The sequence below is a fragment of the Schistocerca serialis genome, chromosome 2 (genome assembly GCF_023864345.2).
Source record: "Schistocerca serialis cubense isolate TAMUIC-IGC-003099 chromosome 2, iqSchSeri2.2, whole genome shotgun sequence".
Classification (NCBI taxonomy): Eukaryota; Metazoa; Arthropoda; class Insecta; order Orthoptera; family Acrididae; genus Schistocerca; species Schistocerca serialis.
In genome coordinates, this window is record NC_064639.1 from 504,274,017 (window position 1) to 504,291,458 (window position 17,442).

Genomic DNA, 17,442 nt, shown 5'->3' on the forward strand with positions numbered 1-17,442 from the left:
GCCACTATTTACGAATTATAATCGCACACATTTTAAACACATTTTTGATGATTTACTTTTCCTGTATCATGAAAATGTGGCAGGTACCAGTGATATAAAATGGTGTACTTACCTGAAATAGCTACAGTCTTGTCCATCACCTCGAAAACTCTTCTTCTTCTCTGACATGGAACATTCAAGGAACTAGCAAATTCGAGGAATTCAGGTCTCATCATTCTGTTGAAAACCGAAGTCCAAATTGAACTCATATTCAGTTTATACTGTCCGGTCACATTAATGTGACTACCTGTGAAAAGCCTGAATCATCATCTTGACGCGCAGTAAGAGAGTCAGTAAGATTCTTGAAGGTACCAACAAGTACGAGGACCCATGCCGACTCCACTAACATGACCAAGTGTGCTAGGTTTCTCGGATGAAGATCCATGGCGCTCGATCAAGATGATCCCACGGATTCACGTTCGGTTTTAAATTCTGGGAGTTTGGTGGTGAGGGCAGTACAGTAAACTCATCGTGGCGCTCTTCGTACAACAGACGTACACTGCTAGCTGTGTGACACATTGCATTGTCGTGCTGGTGGATGTCATCGAGCCGAGGGAAAACGAACTGCGTGTGGAGATGGACATGGTCACCAAGGAGAAATGCATACTTGTGTTGATCCATTGAGTCTTCCGGAATGACGCGAGTATCCAGGAAATGGCACAAAAACGTGCCACAGACCATAACGATACCTCCTCTGGCCCTCACCCTTCTGACGATTGCTGCAGGGTGTTTGGTTTCAGACGTTTCACGTCCGATGGAACATAAAACGTTATTCGTCTGCCGGCCGAAGTGGCCGTGCGGTTAAAGGCGCTGCAGTCTGGAACCGCAAGACCGCTACGGTCGCAGGTTCGAATCCTGCCTCGGGCATGGATGTTTGTGATGTCCTTAGGTTAGATAGGTTTAACTAGTTCTAAGTTCTAGGGGACTAATGACCTCAGCAGTTGAGTCCCATAGTGCTCAGAGCCATTTGAACCATTTCGTTATTCGTCTGAAAAGCCACCTGCCGCCGTTCAGTGAACGTCCAGTTGCGGTATGAGCGTCCAGCTGCGATACGCCCGTGCGTATTTCAGCCTTCGTCGCCGATGAACAGCAGCCAGCATGGGTGAATGCACCAGGTGCCTGATACAGAGGCCCACACCCACCAACGTTCGCTGAACTGTCGTTGAGGAAATACTGTTGGTAACCCCTTGGTCCCTCTGGGCGCTCAGTTGCTCAACACTTGCACGCCTGTTCGCCTGTACACATCGCTGCAGCTACCGCTCACCCCTGTCATTTATGACCAGTGATTCAACACAGATGTTTTGTTCCCGGTTGTGGATAGCACCATTTTGCCATGCGTGGTACACTGTAACCACGGCTTCACGCGAACAATATACAAACCTAGCCATTTAGGAAACGCTTCCACCCATCGCCCGAAAGCCAATAATCATGCCGTTTTGGACGTCAGATAAATCGCCCCCTTTCTTCATTACGACAAGGGCTCCGCTATTTTCCACGTCCTCCCAACACGCTTTCTATACCCTCCACTGCTAGTGCTGTCACTTGCCATCTGTGAGTAGTTATTTCACGTTGACGTTGAACATAGGCGGTGGTCCTTTAATGTGAGTGGACCGCATGTTACATTTTTCTCTTTCCTGTCAATCGTTTACAGAAAGGTGGTTGCAAAATCATGCTCTTGAAGCTCATATTTCATACTTTCAGTTAAAACAGTTTTTTAATGTTGTCTTTCATGACCTACGCCAGACAGTGGATCGCCATAAGCTATCTCTATGAACTATTTGCACTCAGCTCTACTTCAAAACCTCGTAATACTGTTTGCGCCTCGTAAATGTTCGTGCCAAGCAAATGTCTAGTGACTGACTAGATTTTATGACCTTCGGAATTTCTCGATTCAAACTACGTAACTTCTTACATAATTTCTTTAGTAAATTGTGATTACAAAATTTACTTCAAAATGTTCTTACATAGCTTTTTGTGTGATATTAATTTGACTTCAATTTTCTCCATGGGCGAATATGTCCTCACAATTTAAGAAGTTTATGATTCATAGAGATAGCACTGAAGATTACACGGTGACAAAACTCTGTTGGATTAACAGAACCACACCCGTTTAATGCCTTCATGATTCTTCGCGCATCGACAACCTGTAATATGCCGTTCGGTACTACTGATTAATTTCGTTACTGGACTAGCACGTATAGGAGAAAAGTTATCGCGCAGAAATGGTTTACCCTCATTCTGGGAGCTATTTTCATACTGAATGTTTCCCTCTGCAGTGGAGTGCGTAATGCTTTGAAGGTAGAACGAGGATAGGATCAGTCGGTATTAACATTATCCCTTAAAGACAACACTGGAATCGCATTCGGGAGGACGACGGTTCAATCCCGCGTCCGGCCATCCTGATTTAGGTTTTCTGTGATTTCCCTAAATCGCTCCAGGCAAATGCCAGGATGGTTCCTTTGAAAGGGCACGGCCGACTTCCTTCCCCATCCTTCCCTATTCTGATGAGACCGATGACCTCGCTGTTTGGTCTCTTCCCACAAACAACCCAACAACCCAACCCTTAAAGACAAACATCCGCATTCAAGTCCCGGCCCAACAGACAATTTTAAAGAGTTGGGCTGTTTTATAAGAGTGTGCCCTCCATTACAGAATGATCTGGGCCGAAGAATAGAATTTCGGTTTGATTCGTTTTCTGTGCAATGCATAGGCGGTTGACGGCTCAGGACCTTCACGAAATAAACCATCAACGTAAGCACTTTTTGATTTATGCTTTATTACCGCGTTCTGTCTATAATTTACTCGAATGCTGGATACAGCTTACTATTGCTGGTGAGCGGTTTCTTGAAATTGTATGACTCCATCTCTTATTGCTGTAGCTTTCTCCAGCAGATTCCATATAAGCGTTTATATTAAACATGTACAATATTGAGATTCATTCACATGTACAGGTGGAGTCTGAAACTGAAACTAATTTAAGATTATCTCTGCAAAATTCATTACTATCGTAATGACTACGTAAACATATCAGCGGACAAGATACTAAAACGAGTCTGAGAGCTCTTCCTACTGAAGTTATGTGTAGATAAATCATTTTGTGAAATTTCACAAACACGTTCAGAATGAAAATTCCGTAGTCCTTCAAGATACATTGTACGTAGCTTTTTCTGTAATACCTCTTTGATTCGAACATGAAACGTATTGTAAGTTGCAAATATGGGCTACCATCAGCCGTATAATCGAATGATAGCAATGTGCCTTACTTGTGATTACTTTTATGCTTTGAGTTTACTTTAAATGCTCCGTACGCGTACTTCTAAATATTTATGGAAGTAACTCTTTGCAATCATGTAACCATACAATAAAGGGTTTTTCTATGTTTTCGCATTATGTTACATTTTTTAAAGTTGGGAATCAATTGCCGCTTCCTGCACCAAGCGTCCATCTCTGCTGGTCTTCTTGTATTTCGCTACAATTTTCTAGCGTTGCCAAAACTCTGTATAGAACAGCATCGTCCGCGGAAAGCTTCTTGAAACTTCCGACGTTACTCCCTGGGTCTTGTGTAATTTGATGGTCCTATGACACTACATTGGGGTAAGATCGAAGTTACTTCTATGTATGAAGATCTCTCTCCGTTGAGAATGACATGCTGTTTTCTGTTTGCTAGAAACTCTTCAGTCCAATCACACATTTGGTCTGATATTCTGTACACTCAGCCGGCCGGAGTGGCCGTGCGGTTCTAGGCGCTACGGTCTGGAGCCGAGCGACCGCTACGGTCGCAGGTTCGAATCCTGCCTCGGGCATGGATGTGTGTGATGTCATTAGGTTAGTTAGGTTTAATTAGTTCTAAGTTCTAGGCGACTGATAACCTCAGAAGTTAAGTCGCATAGTGCTCAGAGCCATTTGAACCATTTTTTTCTGTACGCTCATATTTTGTTCATCAGCCTGCAGCGCAGAGCTGGATCTAACGCCTTCCGGAAGTCAAGCAACACGGCATCTGCCTGAGAACCTGTACCAGCTGCTTTGTGCGTCTCGGGGACAAACAGAGAGCTGGGTTTGACACGATAGTTGTTTTCGGAACCCATGTTGATTCCTACCAAGGATATTTTCCATCTCGAGAATACACGAGCGTGTCCCAAAATTCTGCAACTGACCGACGTCACAGATAAAAGCCTATAGTTTTGTGTGTCTGTTAGACTATCGTTTTGATAATGAGAATGACCTATGCTGATCTCCAATCATTAGAAACACTTCGCTCCTCCAGAGACCTTTGGTTCACTGCTGCTGGAAGAGGGGCAAGTTCTTTCGCATACTCTGTGTTGAATCGAACTGGCATATCGTCAGGTCCAGTGGCCACCATCTATTGAGCGATATCAGTTGCTTTTGTAACTCATGTTCACTTATTTCGCCATCAGCCATTTTGTCGTCTGTGCAACGATTTAAAGGCGGTACTACTTCGGTGAAGCAGTTCTGGAAAATGACCTTCAATATTTCGGCCGCTTCTGTGCCATTATGATCACAAAGTGTCTAGACAGATAGCTTGGATCCGTTTACTGGTTTAACATAAAAGCAGAACTTCTTTGGATTTTGCGCCAGGTCGGTAGACAGAATTCTACTTTCGAAACCGTTGAATGCTTCACGCCTGGCTCTCCTTAAACTAATCTCGGGCTTTTTGTTTGTCTGTGCTGCTTTGACTGCGTTTAAATTTTCAGTGTAACTCTCTTTGCTCTCGCATCCGATTTCTAACACTGCTGTCGAACCATGCGGGGTCTCTTCCACCCTTCACAATTTTCCTCGTCTCATACCTTTCTGAAATGTATCATACAATGTTCTTGAACTTTGTCCATTGATACTCAACGTTGTTAGTGCCGGAGACGGAATTTTCATGCTGACGGCTCAGGTAATCTAAGCAGAGAGACCTTCCCACCTTCCTTTGTGTTCCTACTTACAGCCGTATTCAGTGATGCTGTAACGGCTTTATGATCACCGGTAACCTATTCCACGTTAACTGAGTCGAAAAGCTCGAGCATGTTTTATCACCGGCAGATCTAAGATGTTAGCTTCACCAGTCCGTTCTCTGATTAACTGCTCGAAATAATTTTCGGATAAGGCATTTAGAACAATTTTACATGATTCTGTGATGTTGGACTGAGTCACTGCCGTAAGCTGTCGCATTCTCCACGGTCTCTGGATCCACACACAGGGAGACATACTCGACTACTAGATTCCCTACGTTAGGTAACACTGCTCAACTTTGAGGAACTGCCTGTTACCTAACATTTGGAGGAACTGGAATACCAGACGGTTATAACTAAAGTACAGGTACTCACGAAAGTCCATTGTAGCCTCTAATTATCTTGTGGCAGTGGAACTTGGTAGACATGATAATGCGTTAATGTGCAACCGATTGAGGCTGGAAAACAAATGAGTTCCAACTGCGGCCGCCAGTTGCAAATCTGGCGCTGTACACTGTTTGTATGACGGTATTACGTCCACCCTGTCGTTTGATAACCCATAACGTGACTGAACACTATGGCTAGCGGGCAGAGAGAGCGTGCGCTCTTTTATGTGAATGGCAGCAATTACAGTGCTCCATTGAGTGAGTATCGCTGACTGAAAGGTCTGAGAGCCCCGATGCCATTAAATGGTTTAAACAAGGTAATAATGAAATTAGAGAACACGGGCAAACTTAGTGTGGCACGTGGAAGTCGATGGCGTCCTATGTTGGTGGAAATTGTTGACGAGGTTGCTTTTGCTGTAACTACTAAGCAGCACGTTCCCCGAGTAGTACTAACACTCGTGCAGTATCACGACAATTGTCCATCCCATGGTAAACAATAAGGACGGGTTTGCGGTTTATTTTACACCCTTACCCGTACAAGATCCATACGGTGCAGCAAGGAAAACCTCGTGATCCGCAGCAAGGTTTTGAATTTGATCTTCGGTTTCTGGCACGTATTGAAATTGATGTCATGTGGCCAGACAACATTCTATAGAGTGAGACATAATCTGCACTATAGGATACAGAGAATAAACAGAGACGCTGAATTTGGCCTACTGTTAAACTGCATGTTGTGCACGAAGAGCCATTACACTCACCGTATATGACTGTGTGGTGTGAATTCACGAGCACCTTTATTCTTGGTCTGTTGTTCTTTTAAGAGAATACACAGAGCTTACATGTCAAGTGGATCGTGACGTCAGCACTTTATCGAGAGTTCATTGTACAGTACGTAATTTCTGCTTTGGAAGAGAGCAACTATGTGGAAATACCTGTTTTCGTGCAAGATGGGGACAACACCTGATGTCGCTCGCCCAGTGGAGATCTACTTCATGAAACCTTCCATGAACGTTTATCTCCAGAGCTTTTCCAGATGTATGCCCTGCAAGATCACCTGATGTGAATCAATGTGACTTTTGACTCTGGGGATGTCTAAAGGAATGCGCTTACCAGGAACACGTTCGGCGTCTACCAGATCTGAAGACCAGTATACAAGAACAGGTTGCTCAGATTCCACCGGATCTGCTGTGAGGAACTGTTGATCAGGTCGTTTTACGAATGTAGCATCTCGTCGACGTCACCATCGCTCATACTGAACAAATCATTTAATAATATAATCAACATAATGCATTCCTCATTTGTTTGACTTTCTCTGCCCATGTCCAGTTCCTAATTCTTTACATATGGAAATATTTATGTACGTCTTTCTTGCATTCACAGCGCCAGATTTGCATGTGGTGGCAAAAACTAAAACTATTTTTTTTTCGTTTTAGTGTAATTCGGTTCCGCTTTAACGCCTTAGAATATCAACCAAATATCGCTAAGCCACGACAATTACCGCCCACACTGGACCTCTGTGAATAGCTACACTTACACTTTAATTATAACCACCCTGTGCGAATGTAGGGTCCTCATACAGGAAGCCCCCAGTCGGCCGTGCCCTCACTGGCTACGGGAGGGCATTGTCCAGTAAGCGGACATATACCCATATCCACAGTCACGATCACCATGCATAATATACGATTTATTCGTTTCGTCTGATTATATGCTTCTAATTTTTAAGAGGCACAGTTATTGACGAAGCGTGGTATTCGTAACATTTTTGTTACAACTTCAAACAGATACACAGTACAGTTTGTTAGTATATGTCTTAAGGGGTCAGTGCCACATGTCTCGCAGAACTGGAAAAGTATTATTTAAGAAAAAAACACGATATGAGTTGAGAGAAGTTTTAATGGAGACTCCACAGCTGTACTCAAGACTATATTCTCATGGTACTAGAGAAACAAATTTCAATATCGTCATACGAACATAGCAAATTTGCTACTTTCCAGATGCTCATTTGAGGTTTCTTCCAAATAAATGGTCGATAAAATCCATGCTCTCTATGACAGAACAACGCCACGTCAAAATAGACGACACTGTCAAGTTGGCAGACATCTCGTGTAAACGTGCAAATAATATCCTCAGTGAAGTATAAAAATTTGAAGAACCTGAGTGAGCGTTAAGTACCGTGTTGTTTTGACCTCTGGTAAAAAATGGCTCACCAGAGAACGCTCCAAAAACATTTTGAAGCATATCTGAACGATTTGTTCCTTAGATACGTGGCAGCGGACGAAACGTGGCCGGCCGCGGTGGTCTAGCGGTTCTAGGCGCTCAGTCCGGAACAGCGGGACTGCTACGGTCGCAGGTTCGAATCCTGCCTCGGGCATGGATGTGTGTGATGGCCTTAGGTTAGTTAGGTTTAAGTAGTTCTAAGTTCTAGGGGACTGATGACCACAGATGTTAAGTCCCATAGTGCTCAGAGCCGTTTTGAACGAAACGTGGTATCACTGTTACGGTCTAAAGACAAAACTGCCGTCGACACATTGGGGTGGTGGAAACGGTTTGTCGATAGCAAACATGAGGGCCACTGCTCGTTGGAACTCACGGGGTGTATCAATGGCTTAACAAGAGTACTTGGCAAAAAGTAAAATCGCGTGCTTACTGCAGGACAATCCACCTGATAAATCGTCGTGCGTTTACGAGAAAACTGAACGTGTTGGACTTGGAAATAATTTTCCTCTCAGATTATTCGTGTGACTTAATTTCCTGTCAACTTTTCTGTTTCTTAACTTCAGGATGGCTCCATATGAATAAATTTTGGTCGAGCACAGTGGTTATTTCTGACACAAACGAATTTTACGTTAAATTAAAAAAAAACACTTGCTTTTTGTGAAAATTAAAATGTTGCAATCAGTCTGAACCAAATGTATTTTGCGAATGTTCAAGATGTTGAGAGATATTCTTTTTTTTAGTGTCATTTTCTATGTTGCTTATATCATTTATCACTACATGTTCGTAATTAACTTCCCACGTAAAGCGATATTTTGAGACACCTTTAACGCTTCTAAAGCTCATCACAAGCTAATGTCTTAACTGGAAAGCACTTTTTAGGCCTATATAATACAAAATTCCTTGTATTCACAGAGTGTGTGTGGCTAAATCATGATGCTGGAAGTTCTAAGATGTTTATGTCTTTCCCTGGCGTGTCCAACGCGTTTTCTAAGTTGTTTCAAGCAGCAACAGAATTGTGAAGTTGTTGCTTCACTAAAAGTATTTAGTAAAGAGGAAAACTAATGGAGAGAGTTACCCTTAACATACTACAAAATCTGGATAAAATAACTTCGCCTTTGTTTTTCATATCTTCTTTAATAAACGTTTTATTGAGTGTTAACCAAACGAATGGAATCCTAATTGAAAAAAAGAGAATTTAAGTTTGCGTTTTGTAATTGAAACTGCATTTTCTTATAAGTGTATTTCTCCACACGAGAGATATTCAAATGTACAGTCCAAATTACTGTATTTCTATAACTGTAAAACAGTTCTCCGTTGTCTCACGAAAATTTTTGTCTTTGCAGTTTCGGGTGCCACGTCAAAATTCTCAAAACGTTTTTCTACAGGTTGGTCTCCACTTTGTTAGCATGACGTAGGAGATGTAGGGTTTCCCAATTGGAAATTGTGTTTTCGATATTAGCACGTCATTTTCTAACAAAATCTCAGCTTGTATTTCACTCGTAAATACAAACTAAACTTGCTTATTTCGAAGATAGCTGAAATCTAAGCAGATTTAAATGTTTCGTTTGTCCTCGTTTGTGACCAACATAAAAGTCATAGTTTCATTAGGTGGAATTCTCGGAAGTTACACTGGAGCTGTCTAGCTTCCAGTAGGGAAACCCTAAGATGACTTATGCAAATGCAGAAAGCTTGAGGTTACTTCGCCCCATTTTAATTTGTAGGTCATTCCTAGCATGTTTCCTCTTTAATTAGTAAAAAGATATTTGCTTGTGCTATCAGCTGTATCGCTTGTGGCAGCTTTTTTCCGTTTCTTAAAATTGTTGTTCAGCCTGTAATAGTTCACTTTCTTCTCAGATTTTGTTCCAATAATGTTCGTAGTGAATGAATAAGTCAACTCCATGTTCCATTAGTCTTGTTATGCATGTTCTTCAGGTTATGCTGGAATTCGTTACATTTATTCCCTGACAAATACTAGAGCACTTGCTATTTGCTCGTAACAGTTCCTTTACTACTTTTATGAACGTATTTTATCTGTTGCATTGAACTTTTCAGTTTTTAAATTTCATACAAATATTTGTTCAGCTATATTTATTTGTAGATCTTTAGGAGAAATTTTCCTAACGATGTTGTGAAATTGATACAAATAGATGATAACTGTCTTTGCAGTGGCGTGTACTCTATCTTAGATGGTTCATATGGCTTAAATAAATGATAGATAACAGTGTAGTTCTTATGTTGTATTCGTTCAGCGTAGTCAGGGGTGCAATAAGTAATTCGGAATGCCGTAACCTTGTTTACAGATGTCGAGGCGTGTAATACGGTACAGTATAGATTTGGGTTTACTTAGAAAAAGATACTTTCATTGTCGTTTTGGTGATCTATGTCGTATTTACTGTCACACAACCATATAAATATTGCACTGTCGGATACAACTCATCTGGTTGTCATAACACCTTATCCATTTTCACAGTCTTTATAACCTTGAATTTTTTGTCGTCGTAGTACTTTTATGCGATAAATACGGAAGTAAAATTCGGGATGTCATGTACTTTCAACTATTTCCCGCCTCGAGTTTCTGTGACAATTTTTCGACTTTTGCAGCTAAATTGTGTTATGGAGCAGAAGCATTTCTGTGACGTACCTCTTCCCAGTTTTCCAGTGTTCGTGGCGCTCCTTAATTCAGCGCAAAAGCAGGGGTGCTCATGAAGAGCTGCAAGGCAGCTATGTTCAGCGGGTTGTTGTATTACAAAATTGTAGGCGTAGTAACTGAGTTCTCTAAGGTATGCTGCGTATGACTTACAGTAATAACTGGTTGATTTTTATTACATAGGCAATAGGCTGTGATATACGGCATGATTATGTGCCTAACGTTCCATATTTATAGATTCTAATGATGTTTCCAGTATTAGGAGACGAAGCTTACGCACAGAACATGCCATAGACCAAAGATAATGTTCATGTAATAAAAACCAACAAGGATACAAATTAAACTTCCTGACATATTAAAACGGTGTGCCGAACCAGGCTTAGGACCTGGAACCTTTGTCTTTCCCGGGCAAATACTCTACCAACTTAGCTATCCGAGCTGGACTCACGACCTGTCCTCACAGCTTTACTTCCGCCGGTACCTTATCTCCTATCTTCGAAACTTCACGGAAGTTCCCCTGACTAGCTTGCAGGACTAACACTCCTGGAAAAAACGATATAGCGGAGACATGGTTTAGTCGCAGCCTGGGAGATTGTTTTCAGAATGAAATTTCACTCTCCAGCGGATGGTGCTCTGATTCCCCAGACTATGGCTGAGCCATGTATCCTCAATCCTTTCTCCTAGGATTGTTGGTCCAGAAAGTTAGGCAGGAGAACTTCTTTGAAGTTTAGAAGTAAAGCTGTGAGGATAGGTCTTGAGACGTGGTCAGATAGCTCTGTTAGTAGACGAAGGTCCCAGATTCGAGTTCGGGTTCGGCACACAATTTTAATTTGCACACTCCGTAGCATAATGAAAAGTTCAGTCGGAGAAGGATGCAAATGCCAACCGCGAAAGCCTTCATAACTAACACTGTGTTTCTAATACGTATTCTATATGCATCAACAACAATACGATGCTGATGTACTCAAACCTGGAAATCGATCATAAGAGAAGTTGGGCTGATTCGTTAAGTGACGAAAGTAGTCAACAGTATATCGATTTTCATACTAGTCGGGCTCAAACTATACCGCGTTTTAATGTGGTCCACTTTTGCTTGTGTTCGCTTATATTTTGATTCCGCTGCTGATGCAACATTATATCACTGAAGAATTGCCATTACAAAGCACTTATGGTTTGCTCTGGCGCCATAATACCCATGCGACCGAATGTCCTTGTGATACAGGTAAGGGAATCCGAACTTCAGTATTACATTGTGAACTTATTAACAAAATGAGCAATTTTTACGGAAGGTAAAGTCGTAGGGAATATTCAAGAACTAACTTCCATGAGTTTCATTGCAAAATATGGGCTGAACAGGTGTCTGCTGCAACTCGTAGCGGTGCTTGCACCTTCAAGTCCTCATGCCACTAGAGGCTGATCAGCCTGCAGCCTATACTTCTTTGATGCTGTCCACCAGTACACCATCTTTGAGCTATTAATCTCGTTAGACATTTTTTTTAAGGACAGAGACAGCAGCAATAGGTTAGATATCGTATGATCCGAATGGAGAAACGTCATTTCCATACATATTGATGTGAAGAGGGGCGAAGAGGGTTTGTGGAAGCACTCACTGGGATCCTATTAAAAAAAAGAAAAAAAGAACAGCTATCCTTCAGGGTCTTCAGTATGCTTACAAACAAGTGGTTCAAATGGTTCAAATGGCTCTGAGCACTATGGGACTCAACTGCTGAGGTCATTAGTCCCCTAGAACTTAGAACTAGTTAAACCTAACTAACCTAAGGACATCACACACATCCATGTCCGAGGCAGGATTCGAACCTGCGACCGTAGCGGTCTCGCGGTTCCAGACTGCAGCGCGAGAACCGCGCGGCCACTTCGGCCGGCTACAAACAAGTGGAGGAGCCAAAAAATATATTACTGGATAGAGACCAGCGTTTGCTCTCCTGAGGCACCAATCGTTACTGCGCAACTGTTAACGTAAGGTCACTCTCTTGGATAAAGACACACAGCGGCGATAAGGAAACCGAAATTGTAGATGGCTTGACTAAGGAGGCCACCTTGAGTTGTAGAAAGAAATTATCGTGGAAACCTACCTACCGATATCCTACAAAGACTAACAGCTTCACAAGGGAATTGTAAAACAAGGAATATCGGCTGTCCTCTAGAAGCGGCGGAGAGAATACACACAACTATACCCTTAACTACAAATGTGTCAGTGGTATGGCAAGTGTCGATCTACAAGGAGCTTCAGGGCCACTGCCACACGCCTCGGCTTCAGCAATATTTGCACCACATCAAGTCTTACAGCGACCTCTCTATCTCTCCTTAGTGTGTGTGTGTGCGCGCGCGCGCGCGCGCGCGCGCGTGTGTGTGTGTGTGTGTGTGTGTGTGTGTGTGTGTGTGTGTGTGTGTGTGTCATTACGAAGAGAACACGAAGCGCATATCTTCCTCCGTTGCATCACTCGCCGTGAATACACAAATGCCTGTCGCGAGACTTGCTGAAACAAATCTGTTCCTTGCTGACTTGAATAATTTCGTTACTATCGCAGAAGAATACAGGATGTTGACATTCTTGCACATGGGTTGAGGTAACTTGGACCTCGACTACTGATATAAAGCTGCTAGTGAAGCATATAAAATTTTGTGCTAAATTATTAAAATATTGTAAGTTTTTTATTTGACTGTATTATAAGTCATTAATGCAACTGTACTTCTTCTAGTAAATATTCTCAGATACAACAAATACTTGTTCGTCCTTGTCCTATACCAATTAGTGTTGATTCTTTACGAATTGAGGCACTGAGAACCATAAGGGCTCAAAACACAGAAACAAAGTTTTGAGAGAAATGGATGTTTTGTGAATATCGTGTAAATCATATTTATAGACAAACGACAAGTTTCATAGGTCCTAACTGTTTTTCAACGAAGTCTCAAGATCTTATAATTCAAATAAAAAATAATGTACCTATTTTTTGTTATGAAATATTAATTAATAATTAATATTATATTTATTATCAATGCTAATTCACGAAATTTTCATGTACGGGCTAGAGACAGTAGTGTAATTTGGCAATTATGAAGTTTATAATAAATGCGAAATTTTAATCAGAACATAAAGATCACTTACTAAATGCACCACCCACACAGTTTTCATAATTTCGTTATACACGTTTGTGGCCTGAGGATCAGATAAAACTATCAATACACATCTAACTGTGAAGTGTTATTATTACGTGTAAGATATTGACAACAAAATATGCTGCCGACAATAGATAAAAATTGAACAGCGCAAGGCAAAAAATTATGCTTCGTGCTTTAGGCTCATGTGGAAATAAATATCCGAGAAATTGGTGAGATAGCTTTTCGTGAATGTTCATATATATAGTGTGAGGTTACAGATACTGTAAAGGCTGGTCCACCACACGATCACGTCAGGAGCATGCATATAAGCTACAGTCTCAAAATCAGCGACAGTGTGCTTTAGGCCCTTATTGTTCCCAGCGCCTTAATTAATTCTCAATTCACGTGGAGAGAGATTCTTCAGGAACGAATCCCTGCCCTCTTCCTCTCCACGTGACAACGTGTGGGGGCTTGACCTCATACTGAATACTCGAAGTCAGAAATAATATGCGTCTCTCATGTCATATGTTTCTTTTTACAGCTGATTTCTTTCTCCCCAAATGGGGGCGGGGATGGGGAGGGAACATGCTGACAGCTGCATATTGCTCCTCTTCAACCTAATAACATTAAAAAATAGCCAATTAAAGGCACAAGAAATAAAATGTCGCGGTTAAATACAATAAAAGAATTTTCATTTCGGTAGTATTACTATAAGAAAGCAGAGATGGCGATGGTTGGTGCTGTGGTGCAGAAGAAAATACTGGTTCGACCGTGGAGGTCATCTTTGAATAAATGTCGTAAGGGTAAGAAAGGAGAATGGTTAAAGATGAATTGCTATGATCTGGGAACGAAGGCGTGGAATGATACTGATTCACAGAGGGACAGCTGTGGATTGGGACTGGAAGGAGAGAGGGTGGGTTTCTGATGGTCAACAGGCTGGGAAAAATTATTAGAGACTTGATCTAAGAAGGGGATGTTTGGGCTATGGCTGTGGTTGTTAGCATGAGTGAAGATCAGCACAGAGTTCTGTGTATGAAAGAGGGAGTCTGTTACTCCTTGCGATGGAATTTAGAAGAGGTGCATGTGGAGAGAGGAGGGAATATGCTGTTATAGGCGTGAAAGGAGCACGAGATTATTGAGGACTGGGAAGACAATGGGATTTACTCCTTAAGATTATTGGGTGATTTGTGAAGATCTGAGGAATGGGTGTAGGAGGATGAGTGTGAGAAAGGGTAAGATGCATACGGAAGGCGAGATGTAGAGCGTGCCATTGCAGGAATTGTATAGAGTGGTAAACTTTAGGAGCTGCAGAGATCTACGCTACATTGGTGAAAGTAAGGATGTTTGATATAAAGGTTTTGCCGGTATAGAGGATGGAGTAAGAATGTAATCCACATGCACGGCTGTTACTTGTTTTAGCAGTATTACTCTAATGCGTGATTGTTGTTGATTAATTAGTAGACTGGGACATCAAGATAGTTTGAAGTCGAGCGTTAACCTGTCGGTGAGATGGATAGGAGGGCTATAAATGGTGAGGTGGAAATTATGGAGACAGAAAATAAATTTAGGGCATTGTATGAATATTGTCTGGATTTTGACGGAGTTGATTTTGGGGTACTGGAGATTAAAGTGATGTTATTGAGACGGACCTGGGGGAATCGTTGAGAAGCCATGAGAGTTGGGTGTAGAGCAAAGAAGGCATGTCGTCAGCTTACTGGAGCATATGGACAGGGATAGGTGCTGTGGTGCATCAGCTATGTGGAAGAGAGAGGGGAGTGGGGACAGAACCGATCGTTGACTCACTCCTGCGAATGGATGGAGGATATTCCGAATTCCTATCAGCATTTTGTTGTAGGGGAGACCAGGGCAAGTTGGCGAGCGGGGGGTCTAAGTTGGCTGTGCTAGGTAGCGTCATCACACGGATGCTGCTAACTCTTCACTCGATGAGGCACTAAAACCTCGCACAGTGAAACCACTGCTGTCAGCTGTGTGTGCCTAGGGTAATTGTCGTGTACAGTGGCTGACGTCGTATGATTTACGAGACATTCAACATAGGGTCTTGTGGAATAACTAGTAAGACATTTGGTTATTTTTTATTAAATATGACTAAACAGACAATATGCGTTTCACAGACAATATTCATCCATGTTTTATTCTTATTAATCGTACTCCAAATATCAAACTCTTTCAACATAGCCGACTGCGCCGCTTATTCCAAAGCAGCTACAGTCGATAATGCAGTTAATGGGTTCTGTTAATGCTGTTAATAGGTTCAAAGAACGTGGCATCGAATCTTATGATCCCCTTGTCTGTAGTGGGCTTCATTTGGCTGCGCAAAAATCGCAGATTGTGTTCTTCTTACGGATAATGCTGAAACTTAGAATGCTTCTCTTCCGACCGCAGCTCGTAAAGGTCAGCCCACAGAAAGTCCCAATTACTCCATTGATGGACATCAGGCAAAGCATAATGAAATACCAGTACCCTGAAAAATGCTGCTCCTAATAACCCAAAACCTTTGCGAGCTATTTTCCGTTGTGGATCATTGACTTAAGAAAGGTCATGTGCGAAAACAAGGAAAAGTCACAGCACGCAAATTGCAAGTGTTTTAAGAACCTCACTTTTAAAACCGATGTTGGTTGATAAGGGAACACGAATGATGGAATAAGAACATTTGAAACGTCAAGTAAAATTTTCGAAGAAAGTACAGCACAGCGTCCAGCATATGATAAGATTTACGTTGATCCGCCAACAGAAGATAGAAGAGAATGTTGTCAGTGCGATGAATGGTGGGATGAGAGAAGCTCATATTTTGAAGGAGAAAATTTGTGTCTCAATTTTATTGATGAAAAACATTGAGCTAGAGCTATAATTATTTCGAACACAACAATCGTTTCATTAAATTCTGTTCAGTAAGAGATACATCTTCCTCATCTTCTTCTTTTTCCTGGTCTTATTCCGTACCTTCACAGGGTCGGCATGTTATTTTGGATTTGACTATGTTGATGGTAAAGGGTGGCCGGATGTCTTTCCTGTCGCCACCCCTTACTCCCCCTCCCCAAGGCGGAACTTGTGTACCCGACCTGTCTGTGTTTAGTGTTAATGCAAGTGAAAGTGTGAAGATGTGTTCAGAAAGTTAGCTGGCCGTGTAAACGAGGCGGGACGTAGGTATCAGGCCAATATTCACCTAGTCGGATGTGGGAAACCGCCTAAAGGCCACATCCGGGGTGATCGACACAGCGGTCCTCGTCGTTAATCCGCCGAGCGAATACGATCCGCGATTGGCGCAATTTCTTGAATACCGAAAATACCGTTCTCACGCGAACTTCTATGCGGACAGGTTCAAAGAAAAAACAAGTAATAATGTTTACTTAACCAATGTACTGTCTTATACATCACAAGGATAAAAATTTGTTCATCTTTCATCAGTATTGTCAACTTGCCCTGTTATCAAAGACATATACATCCTATTAGCTTTTAAAATTGGCAACAAGGAAAAAAAATCTACTCAACTCAGTACAATATAAGCCATCACGGTTGGCCCTGCGGTCTAACGCACGGCTTTGCAGGTGGGAAGGAGCGCCAGGTCCCCGGCACGAATCCGCCCGGCGGATTTGTGTCGAGGTCCAGTGAACCGGCCAGTCTGTGGGTGGTTTTCAGGCGGTTTTCCATCTGCCTCGGCGAATGCGGGCTGGTTCCCCTTATTCCACCTCAGTTACACTATATCGGCGATTTCTGCGCAAACAAGTTCTCCACGTACGCGTATACCACCATTACTCTACCACGCAAACATAGGGGTTACACTCCTCTGGTATGAGACGTTCCCTGGGATGGTCCACCGGGGGCCGAACCGCACCATAACCCTGGGTTCGGTGTGGGGGGCGGAGGGGTGGAGTGGACTGCGGCAGTCGTCGTGGGGTTGTGGACCACTGCGCCTGCGGCAGGAACGGAGCCTCTCATTCGTTTCTAGGTCCCCGGTTAACGTACAATACAATACAATATAATACAAGTACAATATAATAAGGGGCTAGTTGTTTTTAACGTGTGCAAAGAAAACCAAACTGTCTTCGTAAATGAATTT

The 17,442-nt window shown here is 42.4% G+C and overlaps 1 protein-coding gene across 1 annotated transcript in view; it reads left to right on the plus strand.

Moving 5' to 3' along the window:
- Positions 1-17,442, plus strand: part of LOC126457464 (kinesin-like protein KIF19) — a 610,440-nt gene that overhangs the window by 478,828 nt on the left and 114,170 nt on the right. Inside the window, exon 8 of the mRNA XM_050093755.1 lies at positions 8,941-8,982. Coding sequence (XP_049949712.1) covers positions 8,941-8,982 — 42 coding nt within the window. The remainder of the gene's footprint in view (positions 1-8,940; positions 8,983-17,442) is intronic.